At 38.4% G+C, this 16,393-nt stretch overlaps 1 protein-coding gene across 8 annotated transcripts in view; it reads right to left on the bottom strand.

The window, feature by feature from the left end:
• Positions 1-16,393, bottom strand: part of GK (glycerol kinase) — a 67,599-nt gene that overhangs the window by 21,614 nt on the left and 29,592 nt on the right. For 2 of the 8 annotated variants that reach the window (XM_019710550.2, XM_019710553.2), the window contains exons 5-12: positions 15,858-15,941; positions 12,369-12,445; positions 10,243-10,380; positions 8,600-8,709; positions 8,049-8,115; positions 6,959-6,976; positions 5,217-5,252; positions 4,774-4,841 (exon numbers count right to left, since the gene is read on the bottom strand). In XM_019710550.2, coding sequence (XP_019566109.2) covers positions 4,774-4,841; positions 5,217-5,252; positions 6,959-6,976; positions 8,049-8,115; positions 8,600-8,709; positions 10,243-10,380; positions 12,369-12,445; positions 15,858-15,941 — 598 coding nt within the window. The remainder of the gene's footprint in view (positions 1-4,773; positions 4,842-5,216; positions 5,253-6,958; positions 6,977-8,048; positions 8,116-8,599; positions 8,710-10,242; positions 10,381-12,368; positions 12,446-15,857; positions 15,942-16,393) is intronic. The other 6 variants (XM_074324212.1, XM_019710552.2, XM_074324211.1 and 3 more) reach the window with 3 other exon arrangements.

Below are 16,393 nucleotides of genomic sequence, written 5' to 3'. Positions count from 1 at the left end.
CCGGCAACCCTGGTGCTATCAGCACCATGCTCCAACCAACTGAGCTAACCGGTCACCCCCTTGCTTAGTGCATCTTAATGGGAAAATGCAGGTATAGTATACAGTGCTCAGTCAGTCATAGCCCAGGGCTGTTTATAAAATACCTCTGAATTACAACAAATTCTACATTCAGTCACAGGTATGTTGCTACCAATTCATGTGGAGCGAAGCATTGTGACTAAGAGCCATTCACCAATGGATCTGGCCAGCTTAGTTCTATCATTAGTATAATCATAAACAGAGACACTGCTATCTTCTGGCACAAAGAGGAGGCCAGGTCCAGAGTGCAGGAAAGTGCAGCTGGGCGGGAGGGGCAGGAGTGACATAGAGGGGGAGGCTATTTAAGGCCTAGCTTTCCCATTCTCCTGGCAGAATTAGGCATTCTAACAGTGACGGGAGAGTAGTGGAGGTCAGAATGTAACATGGCTGCCATGGAAGCACTGCATTTGTTTTGTGGTGGTTTTATCAGCATAAGCTTTGGATTCTGCAACAAGTCTGGCATGTGAACATGAGTGAGTAGATTTGACTTGTGCCAGGCAGATAAGCAGCCCAAACTGATACCAGTAAGGGTCATAGGGAAAGAGCTTTCAACTTAGTTGGCTGGGACTGTCACCCTTGAGTTGGCTGGGACTGTCACAGCTTGGCTTTCCACAAGCTGTCCTGCCCGAGCTCAGGATTCCCTCCCCCTGGGCCCTGTTGCTATGCTCTGTGACATCCTGGTAGGTGAGAGAAGGGGCAGCTCTCAATCTAGGGGTGGCAGAAGGACCTCTGCAGAAGCTACTACCAGTCAAGCCCTAAGTCAACAGACGCCATCAGCTGCCTTTTTGTCTTGTGGAGCAAACAGAAACCAAGGGCAATTTTTTACCCGATAAATGTGTTTTCAGGCACCATTGCTCTGAATAAGAATTAGCACAAGACATTCTATCTCTTCTCACCCAGATATATTCTCGGCCTGCTTGATGAACAGCTGACACATTCAAGGAACATGGGATTAATGAATATCTAAGTTTTAGAAGACACCAGTCAAATAACATGAGGAATAGGTAATAATAAATTTATACACAGTAAAACACATAAATCACTATAACTTTTTACTTCCATAATACTAAAAAAGTTGTATTATTTTACGTTATTCCCCTCTAATATTCATAAAACTGAAAGGTAATGATCTGTTTCATGCTTTTTAAAAGAGAAAGCTGTACCAATTGAGCATCCATATAGACTCTGTGTACTGAACAGTGGTACACAAGTCTTAAAATACAAAATTGACGCAAAGGCTCAAGGCACTTACTAAAAGTGAATCCTTTAGTTAGTATACTTAATAAGTAATGAGCATTAGCAATGTATGAAGAGACTCCCTTGCTACACTGAGGCCGCAGCTTTCAAAGCAGTACACAGGCAATTATTTTCCTCTTAAGTTTTATTACTTTCTTCCCAGTCATCTAACATGTATGGTGCTTTCAGCATTTATATGGTCTATCTATTTTTCCTCAAGATTGTCCTGTGTTCAAACCTCCCCAAAAGATGTCTGACTACAAAGATGGTGCACAGAGGGAAGCTGAGTGACCCAGACTGAAGTCGTGAAGGAGGTAAAAGGCCTCCTTTATTACACTTAGTGATTCTGGGGAGAGGAGACGTCTATCTTAGGTTCTCTTTCTTAAAAGAGAAATGTAATCTTCAAATAATCCATGCTCATTCTAGAAAAATTAGAAAATACAGATAAACTAAAAGAAAAATTAGAATCACCCATAATCTGTTCCTCCACCCAGAAACAGAAATGGGCTTTCCACTGAATTCTGAGCTGTCATTTTCTCCCTGCTGAGGTTTGGAGAGATTAATTAAATTCTCAGTCCCAATCTTTCCAACCTCTTAGGACTTAGTTTTACCCATCACTTAGCTCCCATTTATTTCACAGCTTCCATCTGTTCTGTACCAGATGCCAAAGAATCATTCTGTGGTCTTGCTGTGACTAAAAACAAAAACAAAATTCTCCAAACTTGGCATGATCCTATTTCCCTAAGAAACTACCTACTTCTCTCACCATTCCTGGATGGTTGCATTTTTGCAAAGTACTATCTTCCTGTCTCTATTTTCTTACCTACCCACAACACCCATTTGACATGTTGCAACCTGGCTTCCATCCTGAGTGCTCTACTGAAACTTCATTCTTGGAGGTCACCACTGAAGACCTAATTTCTATATACAATGGTCTGTTCTCAATCTCAGCCTCCATGACCTTTTTGTAGTATCTTGCACTGCTGACCAAGCCTCCCTCTTAAATAGCTATACCCTGGATTTCCACATTAATAATGTAGATACAATAACTGCATTCTATTTTTCTGAATTCCCCATCGCTGTGTCTCTATTTCTAAATATCTCCTCTACCTGTATGGTTTTTTCTTGGTAATTTCATCTCTTCCTATTGCTTGAAAAAATCACCTCGAAATAGGGGAAATCAAAATTCTCTACTCTTATACTAAACTCATTCCACATTTCCAAATGTGTGCAATATATAGCCTACCAGTACTACAAACATTTTCGAAACAGAAATTCTCCTACTCCGACCGGTTCCTTACTTTGGCTAAGCCTAACTAACCACTGGGCCAGGTGACTAGATTCCATAGCTACTTCCTGTCTCTTGTCCCTCCGCAGTGCCGTGGACATCCACCCACAGCCTTCCTCTCTGTCCCCATCTTTCTTAGTCCTTGCTCTCGTTATGAGTACACTGTAATCGCTTCCTCCACGGCCTCTTTGCCTCTAGTCTCTCCTCATTTTGACCTAGTACTGCCATATTATTAACGAACAGCTCCAGTCACCTCTGAACACCAGCTCACAAATATCCCATTGCCTATCAAGAAAAATACTCCTCAGTCTGAAATGTAGGGCTTCATAACATGATCCTGGCTTTGTTTCCACAATTAAAATCTCGGTACTGGGCCAGTCTGGTGGCTCAGGCAGTTGGAGCTCCATGCTCCTAATTCCGAAGGCTGCCGGTTCGATTCCCACATGGGCCAGGGGGCTCTCAACCACAAGGTTGCCGGTTTGACTCCCACAAGGGATGGTGGGCTGTGCCCCCTGCAACTAACAATGGCAACTGGACCTGCAGCTGAGCTGCACCCTCCACAACTAAGACTGAAAGGACAACAACTTGACTTGGAAAAAAGGCCTGGAAGTACACACTGTTCCCCAATAAAACTCCTATTCCCCTTCCCCAATAAAATCTTTTAAAAAATAAAATAAATAATCTCGGTACTAACATAATCTTTTGTGATTTTTCTCCCCTCCCTTTGAAACCCAACAGCCGTACTTCAAAGTTTCTTATGGCACAGAAATTCTGATTTATAATACGATTAACTGTGTATTTGTATTCTTGCCCCCCAGGAAGAGAAATGAGCCCAAAATCTTGTAATCTGCTATTTTCCTCCTCCAACCTGCAGTGGTTGGAAGCCCTCCCTTACTTAAATTCATCATTTCAGGACTTGGCTGATAATGTTTAAGGAGGAGGAGAGTAGAAAGAGGAAAATCAGACAATTTTATTGGGTACTGTGTAAAATAAAGTACTTGACAAAGAGAGATAGCACCTAACTTACTAGCATTAGTGTGCCTACCAAGGAGGAAAGAAAGAGGGGGTTAGCCCGGTTTTCTACCATTTCTCTTGACTCCTGATTTAGCTGCCTGAAATCCAGAATTCAAAGAATATGTTTCCAGACCCATGCTGACTCAAGCTCTCTTGATGGTAACCTCAGGATACCACAACCTGCAAAGAATTTTTACTATCTCCCCTCCTTCCCCAAACCCTTACACTCTCACATGAGGACTGCTGACCCTGCTAGACTACAAGAACATATCTAAAACTTTAGACATTCCATTATTCACAAAAAAAGAACTTAATCACTGAAGTTAAACATTGGTGAGAGACATAGGAAATCCTCAATGAAAGAAAAACCAGATGTAGATAGTTTCCTGTCAGGTCTATGGAAATCTTTACCACACAGGGGACAGCAAAATGTAGTGGTTAAGAGCCTCCACACTAAGATAAATCAGATGCATCTGGGTGCAAAGATTGCTTCTCTCACTTACTAGCCTAACCTCTCTAAACATCTGTTTTCTCATCCTGAAGTAGGAGTAATCTTATTACTCATAGATATGAGGCTTGTTACAGACTGTGCTTGTGTGAGTACTAATAACATCAGATTAGGAGAAAAATGCACCAAATCTCTACTTCCATCGTTCCTTTTGTTTCTTGTCAAAGGAAACACTCCAGATAACAGGAGAAAGCAGAGCCAGGAGAATAGCATTGAAGATCCTACAAAAATACGACTTTCTAGTTATACCGAGAAAATCTAGGGCAGGAATAATATGTTGAAAATTGTAGTTGAAATCGTGGCTCTTCCTCCCTCTGTTCAGCCCCACCCCGGCTCCCCACCAACCTCCCTCCAAAAGGCATGAATACTTTAAAAATCAAAATGTAGTTTCTGGATGGAAAAGGTATTGAATTTTATAAATTAAGCTCTTCACAAGACTCATCGATATGCTCACATATGGCCTAATATATTTTATTTGAAGGAGATAAAATTAAAAAACGGCAGAAAACTTATATATTCCTATTGGAACTCTTAAGCTATTACTTTTCAGCCCAGAAGAACTTCAGAAGTTTTTCCTCATTCAAAGCACCAAAGGGAAAAACAAACAAACAAAACACCATGGGTTTTTAGGTCTGTTTCTTAAACTCACGTGTTTTTGGCTTGTCCATCCCGGAAGCACATTTGTCCCACCAATGCAGCAGACTGGTCCCCCAAACACTGGAAGTATAAATGGTAATAAAGTACACTGACTAAGACAAAATTATTAACTTTCTTTTTAGAAGAGCCATAAGTTTATTTTTCCTTTTTTATTTATCAAGGAATGAATTGATTTATGTTTTTTGCATTTGTTAATACCCCTATGAGATAATAGGTATGGGAAGGGAGAGCTAACAGTTCATTTATTCAAAAGATTCTCAATGGCTCACACAGTGTCATATAAGAATAAGAATTACCCGATTTTGCTGTTCTTACTATTAATAGCTTTCCACACTTTAGGAAGGGGCAGATCGATGAAGATATAGGAGGAAAGCCATAACATGGAAGGAGTGGGGGTACGAAAGAAGCAGGGAGATGTTTGGTGATGAAACTTACCCCAGATATTGGCACACCTTCCAAGGCCCCAGCTTTCTAATAAAAAAGTAAAAAAGGATTATGAATAATCACAAACTGTTGGCTGTACTAACAAAACTGTGACAGGAATGAACACGAACAGTGACATGCCAGAGCATGTGGGGTAGACAAGACAAAGCAAGTGTTTCAATTTCAACTACATGAGTGGTTCAGAGACAGATATTAGAAGTATTCCTACAATGACAAGAAGAGACATGGCATTGGAAAATGGACACGAAACATTTGACTGAGAATCAGGAGACGTGGGCTATACTCCTGGTTAGTGTTAAGCCAACTGTGCAGGCCCCTGAAATTTCTCTATGCCTCACTTGATTTATTTACAAAATGGGGCCTGGGCTACATAAACGCTAAAGTCCATTAGCTCTTTGCTATTACTGCCATTACTAAGAAAAGACTAACACATTCTTTAAAATGAATATATAAAAATAGCTATCAAACCAGCATTGAACTTATTTTACTATCTAGCCTTCCTACCCAAATTGCTCTTAGGTAAGAAACACAACAGTGTTCAGGTATTGGGTACTAATTGTTCATAGCCAACATCATCAAGTTTAGATAAGCAATAATTAATTTATGTCATGAATAGTGGTTTTTATTTTGATGAAGTATAGCCAGCATTCCAGGAAGAAAAGTGAGATTTAAGTAGCTAACTGTGTACTTTACCAATTTTTTCCCCCCCAAGAAACATACACTAACACCAAGCAATCTGTCCTGGGATTAAGGAATTGGGGGAAAGGAATATGATCCCTGAAGTAGTTGTGATGTACTAGGAAGAGCACCAAACAAAAGCTTTGGACTCACCCCTTAGTCTGCCATTTGTGGACCAGTCTCCTGGCCTCTGGGAGCGTGTGGCTCCCTAGCTGTTAGAGCGAGGGTAAGAATAGAGGCCATCTCATATAGCTCTGATGATAGGAAATAATAGCATATATGTGGAAACCCTTGACAAAATAGAGAACACCCTCAGATAGCAGGTGTTATTTTATTTCTTTCATGCTTTCTCGTTAATTCAAGACCTACTATTTTAATTTACTGTATATATTCTTAGAAAACCTGAACCTGAATATGATGTGAAGGGTAAACTTCATAAAGGGCCGAAAATGAAACAGTAGGAAACCTAGAGGCTGTATATCTTAATATATTTAAATACTAATGAAGTCCTTGCTTATACTATTTATGTTATTATCAAACTACCAGCAGGATCTACTATGTGCAGTCCAGCATGGAAAGCGCCTCTTTTTCTTCACAAGGATGGATCTCTGGAGGATTCCTGGGAACATGCTCTGGTGAAGCATGCAGAAAAAGTGACAGTGCATTTCCAACTAACTGGTCTGAAAGGATGGTCAAGACAGACTTTTAGGATATTTAAAAACTACATCTAATTCCCCTATTATGCTAAAGCCCAAAACACATCGCAACTGTACTTTGCAATGGGGACACCAGAATTTCTCATGCCAGGAAACTACCTTATAGTATTTTATTTTGAAACATCATTCTCAGTCTTATGGAACACTTAAAAACAAATAAGACCAAGTTTAAAAAAAAACCCTAAAGCTTGACTAGAGCTTATAATAAATTGAAGGGTCATAGAGATGCTAGACAGATTCTGTTTGGTAAATGGACTTCTGCTTATTTAAAACTAAATGGAAATGCACTGTATCTTTTCCAAATGAACGGGTAGCATAATTGGTGGGCAACCTACTCACCAGGCTATGAGAGATTTTCTATAGTCAGCAAGGGGGGAAAAGGGGGACAGAAGCATAATATTTTAAATGCAAGAAAAAACTAGGTCAGTTAAATGTTTTTTCAACCATCCTCTGAAACAGTTTCTCAAGAACAGACTTTTTCCTCTGACCCAATTCCGTTTGTAGACAGCTATGAAATCATCAAAGCCCATTTACTGTAGATAAGCAGTGACCATCCCTTTAAAAGTTCCATGTTGCCTTAAAAGGCTATATTATGAATGAAACATTTAAGAATTTTTGCTCAAGCTTTATCCAGAGCACTTAGTGTTCAACTCTATTAGTATTAACTCTATTAAGTAGAGTTCCTAATACTTGCCATGAAATGTCTAAATATTTCTTTGCAATTTACCTAAGATACATTAAGTATTAATCACAAATTCCAGATTTTTGTGCTCAAACACCAGTTCAAATCCTCCTAGAGCTCTTTATCTCTGATGTGTCATCAGGGATATTCAATGATGTTAAGCACATTTTTTTCCTCAGACCACTTTTTCTTTGAGTTTCAACGAAAGCAACAGTAAAAATGTCCATTATGGAAGCCAGTTTAATTAGTATTCACAAATCAGAAAGACTGTTTGCTTTCAGTTTCTTTGCTAAAGTTTTGCTCAGGCTGACAAAGAATCTAATATAAAACATGGTTTGGCCATTAAAAGAGATTCAACAGGAAAAAGAACACCACTAAAATGTGAAGAGACCCTCTTATAATTAAAGGCAGACACCAAAAACTACTAAACAATTATTTGTATTAAAAGAATAAACTGGCTCAACCATTCCCAGGCCACGCTCTATAGTTAGATTATCCCAGCAATACTTCAGAAGTAGAATACTCGGAGAAAAGCCAACTAAAATTTATAAAATGTAAGATCAATTGGTAAGAAGAGCTCTAAGATTTTTAAGTTATAAATCTAAACAATACTAAATTCTTATTTTACACACTACCAACATTCACAGAAAAGTCACAACTCTCAAACTATCAAATGTAACACAACTGACTTTTAAACTCTTGAATAATAAAAAATTTTTAATGAAATAATTTTTTTTATTTTTTTACCATTAGGCCATAGATCTCAGAAGAACTCCGGACATTTGGAAGAATTTTCTTTGGAATACCAAAAAATCTGAAAAATAAGATAAGATTGGGTGTTTAATACTATTTTAAGTAAATATCTGGAAAACATTTATATGCATTTAAACATTTATATGCATTAAAAATGTAAGTAACAACAGTAAATGGATGGATTTGAATATAGAATTAAATAGTAACAAATAAATAAGCCAGCACAACATAGTTGTATGACTGGATATTTAACATTCTAATTTTATACAAGCAAATCAATAAAAAATACAAAGCACAGAGAAACCAAAGTATTTTTCTAAAGGAATCTAATCTCCCTCAGAGAAGAGTCAAGGCAATTACTTTGGCATATTTACTGTATATGCAACATAGTTTCTCTTAAGAGAACACACAACAGACTGGTGTATTATAGTTGAAATACCAGCAATTAAAGTTTGGTGCTCCACTGACATCTTAAAAGAATAAGATTTAGGTTATAAATAGGTAACGCACTTGGAAAACTATTCTTAGGGGAAAATACAACTCACTTGCAGAGGTCTTTATCCCATTCCAAAGAATGAATGTTGAAAAGCATCGTCCTGCTCGCATTTGTTACATCTGTACAGTGGACACCTCCATTGGCTCCTCCTGTCAAACTCTAGACAGAATAAAAAGGACACATTCAATTTGTACTTATTTGCAATTTAATTTATATTTTGTTCAGGGACATAATGAGCAGCAGAGCACATAAAGCAGGAGAATAGAACATTTCAATTACTTAATTTTCTAGTTTTCAGCAGTGTTCAACAGAGATATAATGTGAGCTACATTTGTAATTTAAAATTTTTCTAAGAGCTACATTTAAAAAGGATAAAGAAAGTGAAATTAATTTTAGTAATACTCTATATTTTATTTAACCCAATATATCTAAATATCCTTGCAATATAAAAACTATTGAGACATTTTACCTTTTTTTTTGAGTATACAAAAAAAAATACAGTATGAATTTTACTCACAGCATACCTCAATTCAGACCAGCCATATTTCAACAGCCCAATAGCTAAATGTGGCTAAATGGCTACCATATTAGACAGTACACTTCTAGTTAATTGATACTTAAAACAAGAACCAAAAAAAATCAGCTTTGTTTACATCCTCTTATCTTTGGAAAATGCAGAGTCTTACTAAATTTGGCAAAGTGAAGAACATTTGAAATGTCTGCCTCTTCAGGATCTTACTGAATCCTGTTTGTACTGCCATTGTTTCTTTTTGGGTTTGTTTTGGAATAACAATTCTCACTGGGATGTGCCTGCACTGACCCAAGCACTTATCTTGAAAGCCAAGTTTTAAACTCTCTAATGTTAATACCCTCAGACCAGAACTAGAAGCACTGCTGCTTTCTTTTATGTGGAAGCAATGAGGTAAGAAAGGAACAAAAATGCAGAAAAAACATCATGTGTGAGGCCCAGTCAAATGTGCTCCATTGAGTCTCCTGCAGCTCCCAGTTCCCACATCCTGCCCGACTCTAGTTCCAGGCAATTGTCAGAACTATTTCAACTGTGACTGACAACGTGTGAAAACTACTGGCCATGAGCACAAAGCACAGCCCGCCCTGGGCTGAGAGAGAGAGAGAGAGAGAGAGAGAGAGAGAGAGAGAGAGAGAACATGTACTTCTAAGATATATCTGGGAAATCTTTGAAATGTTAACTTCTACTTATCCATGTTCAGCTTAGGCAAAAAGATTATACATCAGAAATTTCCACTATGATTTTCCATCTTGTGGTTTAATTAAATAACAGCTGTGTAATGTTTGTTGAAAGTGAATGATAAAAGTGGCATAGATGTTTTATCATGTTAAATAGTTATTTCTTCTAAGACATGGCTAGTGGGAAAGTATATGATAGGCAAGAGAGAAAGGCCACCTAAATTACCAATTACTAATTACCTAATATTCTAAAGATAATAGATATTAGATATGGTTTGTAATCATCCTCCATTTTTACTAAAATGAGCCAAGAAAAATAGAGGAAACAGACAAAAATGCCTCTTAAATGGAGGCTGAAATGTTCTATTCCTTGAGTGGCTTTTCTGAATGCCACCAACCAAAAAGTTTGAACTCTTATTAGAAAACAGATAGTAGGCAAGTCAGTCTAGAAAAATTTGTCCATACACATATTCTATTTAAACATACCCAAATAAGCCATGAATCAATGGTCCCAAAAAGAGCTCTATCTTCTCTAACAGCCTTTTGAACTTTTTCCACATTGTCAAGGAGCCAACGAAGTTTCACCGCACTGAAGTAAGTGCTAAGTGGAAGGCCTGTCTTGGACTAAAAACAGGAAATTCAAGCAGCAAATTAAATTCATAACAGTTCACAATAAACAAAACACCAAACCAAAAGACTCAACAAATCACAAAATATTCAATGACCCTAAAGGCAATCCCACGGTATGAGAGATAAAAATGCTTTTCCTATCTCATAGCACAGGAAAGCATGCTCATGAACACAGATCAGAGTGGTATGTTTGCAGTTCAAAGAGCATCCACGTAGCAAGGAAAGAGAAAATTAAATGATCCCAACGCCCTATAATCTAGATAGTGAAAAGTAGATGTTAACTCTTGTGATGAGTTAGTATTAACCTAGTCCAGAACTCTGCTTTTTATTTCATATGCCATGAAAGTGATAAACTATTGACAATCAGAGAGTATATCAGATCATAAATGAATGACCATAACAAGAAAATGCTAAGTTGTTTTAAAACATATATGCATAAGATTTAACATTATATTTATGTGTAAAAACCTATATTATAAATTATATGTATATATTAATATTTAAACACGTTCATATTCAAATAACAATATAAAATTAGTGGGGAATAAAGTAGAACTCAAAGACACGCCAGATTAAAGCAACACAGAGTTGTTCTGTGTAAGAAAGTAGCCGCCTAAATTCAGCGAATACATTAAACAAAGGGAGGGTGGACCAAATAAAAGTTAAAGGGTAATAATGAAACACATACGGGCTGAACAATCTTCCTTAAGAATGGATCAGGGCCCACTCTTATTTTTATTTGTATATTAAATATCAAATTTATTTATAAGGGCTAACAAAAGTGGTTAAGAAAATACATACATACATCAAAATAATGCAACCATCTTTCCTCTCCCTTCCCACCCCTAGTCTTCTCATTTGTCACCTAACTACAGAAAGTGATACCTTTTCCTCCTTCTCTTCTATGGATATGTTTGGTAAGAAAACCCAAACCAAAGGATTTAATGCTTTAATGCAACTTAACTCACAGTTTTCTAACTTTCCTTTAAAAAAAAAAAAAAGATCAATGATCAAAAATAATCAAAGGAAATAATTTACAGGAATATTCTTCTTTGATTTGAAGGACCAAAGTTCATCCCACAGAGATAATAGTGAGGTAGTATATAACATCTCATTTGCATGATTTAGATACTGTAAAAATTGCCTAAAATGTCACTGGAGAGAAAACCATGCATCCCTTGAAACAAAGTGTAGCTGGAGGTGGGGGTGAGGAGGATTGGGCAGGGTGACAAAGAGAACAGAATAGGAAATGGTAAGGGTATATTCAGGACTAACCTGAAGTTATTTGGGCAGCTGGGGTCAGGGTAATGCTTGTTAAACTGCTGTAATTAACACCAGTTTCAGAATCAACGACCACAAGAAACTGCCCTCACAGAGTCCCATTGACAAATATAAAGGGGATAAACCAAAAACCAGAACAAAGAACTGGACACTAGGAGAATTTGGTCTTGACCTTCCTTGGTAGGAAAAATACCTTGCCTGTTTCAAAAATTCTTTCTCATGTATTTGAAGAGAGATCTATACATCAGGTCTGAAAATTAGGCAATTTTTATTAGCTGTCTTCATATGAAGAAAGTAGAAGGGAAAGAGAGTTCAATGAATTGTCTTCTACATTCTCTCCTTGAATCCAGATGCCTAAAAACGCAAAATCACCCAGAACTTGCTTTGATGGAAAACAAGTGGAATGGATTTGGAAAGCAGGGTTGATTTACAGGACGGTTTAAACCACAGGAATACTTTATAATACCTTCCAGCCTACCATCCTTGGAATATTATCCCTCCAATCCACCACAGGACAAGGAAGACAGGAAGGTAAAGACGTTGAGTTGCCCTCAATTATCTGCAGAGAAATACTCTATAAATTTTATCAAACAACTGCTGTGAAATAAGATGGAAGGCCCAAATAGTCTTTCTGGTGAAATCTCTAAGTATTTTTTTAAAACAAGCATTCATATAAGTATACTTTTGAAGAAATCTCTTACCTTGACAAAGTTATTATTTCCTGGAATTCTTTTACTAAGATTCTCAACCGTAGACTGGGTTCTTAGATCAAGCCACACTACAGACCAAAATATAATAATATATTTGAAAAACTTCATTAAAAAAAAATCAGACCTTAATGAAATCACTGCTGAGGTCAGGAGACTGATTAGTTTCCGTAAGCAATTAAAATGCTATAGCTTTCAAAAGACAGAAATTAGAAAATTAGAAATGAATGGGCATATTGTTAGAAGAGAATAAATTTATGAGGGAGAATTTAAAGCTTTTATGCAAAATCACAGACCAAGTTAAGAGAACAATACAAACCTTAGGGCACTTATTTAGTATAGTTTTTATAGGAAAAAAAATGTTTTGGATATGGATTTTTTTTTTTTAAGGAGGGTGCAGCTCACAGTGGCCCATGGGGGCATCAAACCAGCAACCTTGGTGTTATTAGCACCGCACTCTAACCGACTGAGCTAACTGGCCATCCCTGGATACAGATTTTTAAAGCATACATGAGTGCAGAGAAAAATCTAAATGCTAGGCAGCCTAGTTGCCAGGGCAGAATGCACAGCTCAGAATCCCCGTACTGTGAATAAAGCATGTATCTTTGAAAACTTGGGAGCAATTTATGACAAAGTAGAGAACCTGATACTATTATTGAAGGAAAAAATAAGATTCAGTCTCTCATGTATGAAATGCTTACATTAAACTCTTTCAAAGTAGGCAAGAACCTGGAATCGTTAAAATAATTATTTCACCATTCTTTCCCATGCTGGATTGTAAAAGAAAAAAAAAAATCTCCATTTTAACCGATCAACATTATTTTTAACTAAATTATCATCCACTTTCTGATCTCCTAGTAGAAAGCATTTCTGTTCTGTTTCATGACAAAAAGCTTAAGAGAAGGCATTAAATAGTAGTACATAAAGCAATTGTGAAAGGTAACTGCGTAATAGGATCAGCTGAGCTTTATTTGCTGGTTTATACATGCTGGCCCACAACACAGGTGAATGCCGACGGTGATTGTCTCGCTTGGGTCACCCTTAACTATACTGTTTTTTTCTGTTCATTTAAAAACCAGTAAAATTCCTGTAGTGAATTTTAGTCAATTCTTTCTAATTACTTAAACTGTCATTTCCCTTGAGCGCTGACTGTGATTTTGACGGTGGCTCCTGCACCTAAGACTTAAATGGCACCTTCAGGACACTCTTCTGGTTTCCACAGGTGTGGAAAGCAGCAAGAAAAGGCTCATTACAACCAAGGAAACGGGAAGCAAAAGGGACATCTGCATTTGCTGCCCAGCATCCATTCCTCTTGCTAACGGGAGCAGTATCTCAAGTTCTCTTCAGGAAATCATCCCTCCCTCAGCCTCGGTCATGTGGTTTGCCTGAGATTCGACCCCCACCTCCAGCTCCAGCTCCTGTCCTGACCCCAGTGATGGGTTCAGGAAAAGAGCATGTGGTCTAATCAGCCAAAGCGAGATTTGTGCTCAGTCTGCAGGAGTTCCTCTTCTCAGCTCAGCTGGGCAGTGCGTGGCTGGGGCCTGCTGCCATCAGGGAAAGAGAGCTGAATTGGCCACAGCCAGAGCCACCCCAGGAAAGACAGGCTTGTCAGGATGCCGGTGACCACCTGAGGCTGGAATCAAACAGCACCTGGACTAAGCTACTCTTAGATTGCTGCTTTCATGAACAAAATTCCTTGAAACGTTTTTCATTTATTGTTGAGGTTATCAGTTTGTGAGGTGTGTAAATGTCTAATCATTAAGTTGTTTTGTACACCTGAAACTAAAAATAAAAAAATATTAAAAAATGTTATTTAGTGTGGTTGAGTTTTCTATTACTTGCATTGTGATTGAGTCCAGCCCTTAGCAGCAGCACCGTGGAGTTGGAAAGATCTCCTGTGTACAGGGAACAAGGGTGGTCCACTTTTTACACAGTGGCACTATTGTAAGACTGTGACACAAGTGGACTTTCCTCACAGGCAAGCAACCTCAGCAGGTGTGAATGGCTTAACAGGGAGTAATTGGGAAAAACAGAGGAATTCGAGAGAAAAGTTTAAAATCTGCGAAGGGTAGAATTGATAAGCATATCTCAGTCCTCAGTGTTTCAAACTACGGTGGGCTAGAGGTTTAAAATCAATTTAGTGAGTTTTAATGACCTACTTACAAAAAATGAAATAGGATGGATTAGAATGGAAAATATCAGAGAACTCGGTAAGTACTGACTTGTGAAACTTGTTTTAGTTCTGTGGGTTTGCTGAATCATGATGTAAATACCTACATATTTCTTACCAACGGACGTGAACAAGAGACATGAAAAGCCACTGCTCTAGGCTTTTTGTTTACTGACTCAAAGCCTTCTAGATCAGCGTTCTTCTCTATTTTAATGGACACAACAATCACTAGGGAGCTTAAAGGTGACTCTCAGAAATTCTAGGATACTAGGTCTGAGAAGGGGGCCCCGAAACGTACCTCTTAAATAGGTGCCCCCTTTAAGAAACACTGCTAGAAAAAGAAACACTGCTAGACTCCACAGCAGTTGTTCTTATCCAGAAAGCACACCAGAACCACCTTGAAAACTCTGAAATCACACATCCCAGGCCCTACCTTGCAGGATTCTGATTGTAGGTCTTGGCAAAGGAAGGCCTGAGTCTAATTTTGTGATAAGCATCCCAAGTTATTCAGTATTATACTAGAACTGGAGAACCTCTTTTCTAGGGCAATTTCTTTAGGATACTGCATTTGTTCCAATCACTTATTCAAAAACAAAACTAAAGACAAACTGACTATCAGGTAGCTCCCTGAGTCCAGCGGCTCCTTGATAAGGGAGCACATAAGTAACGAGGTACTTTACCCTCACTTGAAAGCTTGCAAGTATCCACAGTGGTGTCTGCAGAATTAATCCCTCACCACAGAGTCAAAACACTGGATGTGAAATCAGGAGACTGAAGTTCTATGTCTTCTGGCTTTGCCACCAACAGGCTATGTGACTTGAGCAAGCCATTTTACCCTCTGTGGCCTGGATTTCCTGAATATAAAATAAGGCAGTTGAACTAGATGGTTTCCAAAGTCCCTCTCCTTCCGTTATTCCATGATCAGAAGGCTGGCATAATAGTTTACTTTTGTTTTTTAATAGCCCATGAGTTTAAGGCAATTAGAATACATGAAATGAATTAGTAAGACTGCCAAAGAGGAAAAAAAATGTCAGTGGCTGGTACACTACCAAGCAATTCACAAACGCTCAAAATTAATTACATTAAGAACAAAACAATTAGAAAACTCATTAAGGAAGCTAAGATGGCAGAATTAGATTTGCAGTATATGTCACCAAAAGCCAAAGAGAAGACCCCAAGCTGAAGGACTAAGCCCGTTGTGGAGGCAATTTCTGAGAACAATCAGAAGATCAGATCCAGCGGCAGTGGTCAATTTCCCCCAGCATGTCTGAGTTGGAAGGCCGGGAAGTGAGCAAGAGCTAGAGCACCAATACCTGAGGAAGTGCCAGCAGCTGGAACTGAAGAGCCAGAGGGAACAACGGCAACTGGATCTGAAGGGCCAGGAGAAACTGGAGCGGCTGGAGCATTAGGAGAAATAATGGCAATTCATGCTAGAGATGGCCAGATTCAAGGTCTGTGTTCTCTTGTTGCCCACTTAGCAAATGGTAGCTCGCTTGGGCAAGTTCATGAGAATGAACATTTTTCCACACATTTGAGTGCAGAAAAAGAGGAGACATGGAGTAGAAGGGGAACAAAGACAGTCTACTCAGAGTCTCTAGTTCTATAGTATTTCCATTTGAACAAAGACCAGGTAAACACCTGCTTATTGCTCAGGATGACTCTTCCCTACCTGGCCACATGTCTGCGACCTAGTTAGAAAAGTGGCTCAGTTGGTTATTCACTGCTCACCCAACCACTAAATTGAAAGACTGTGTTGATGGAGTGAGCGAGCGCCTTCTTAGAGGATGCTAGAAAGGAATGCTGAGGAATGTGTCACAGTCTCTCATGAAAGGGCTGCTTGGGAAGACAC

Source organism: Rhinolophus sinicus, chromosome X (assembly GCF_036562045.2).
Source record: "Rhinolophus sinicus isolate RSC01 chromosome X, ASM3656204v1, whole genome shotgun sequence".
Classification (NCBI taxonomy): Eukaryota; Metazoa; Chordata; class Mammalia; order Chiroptera; family Rhinolophidae; genus Rhinolophus; species Rhinolophus sinicus.
This window is presented reverse-complemented; position numbering and strand designations above follow the sequence as displayed.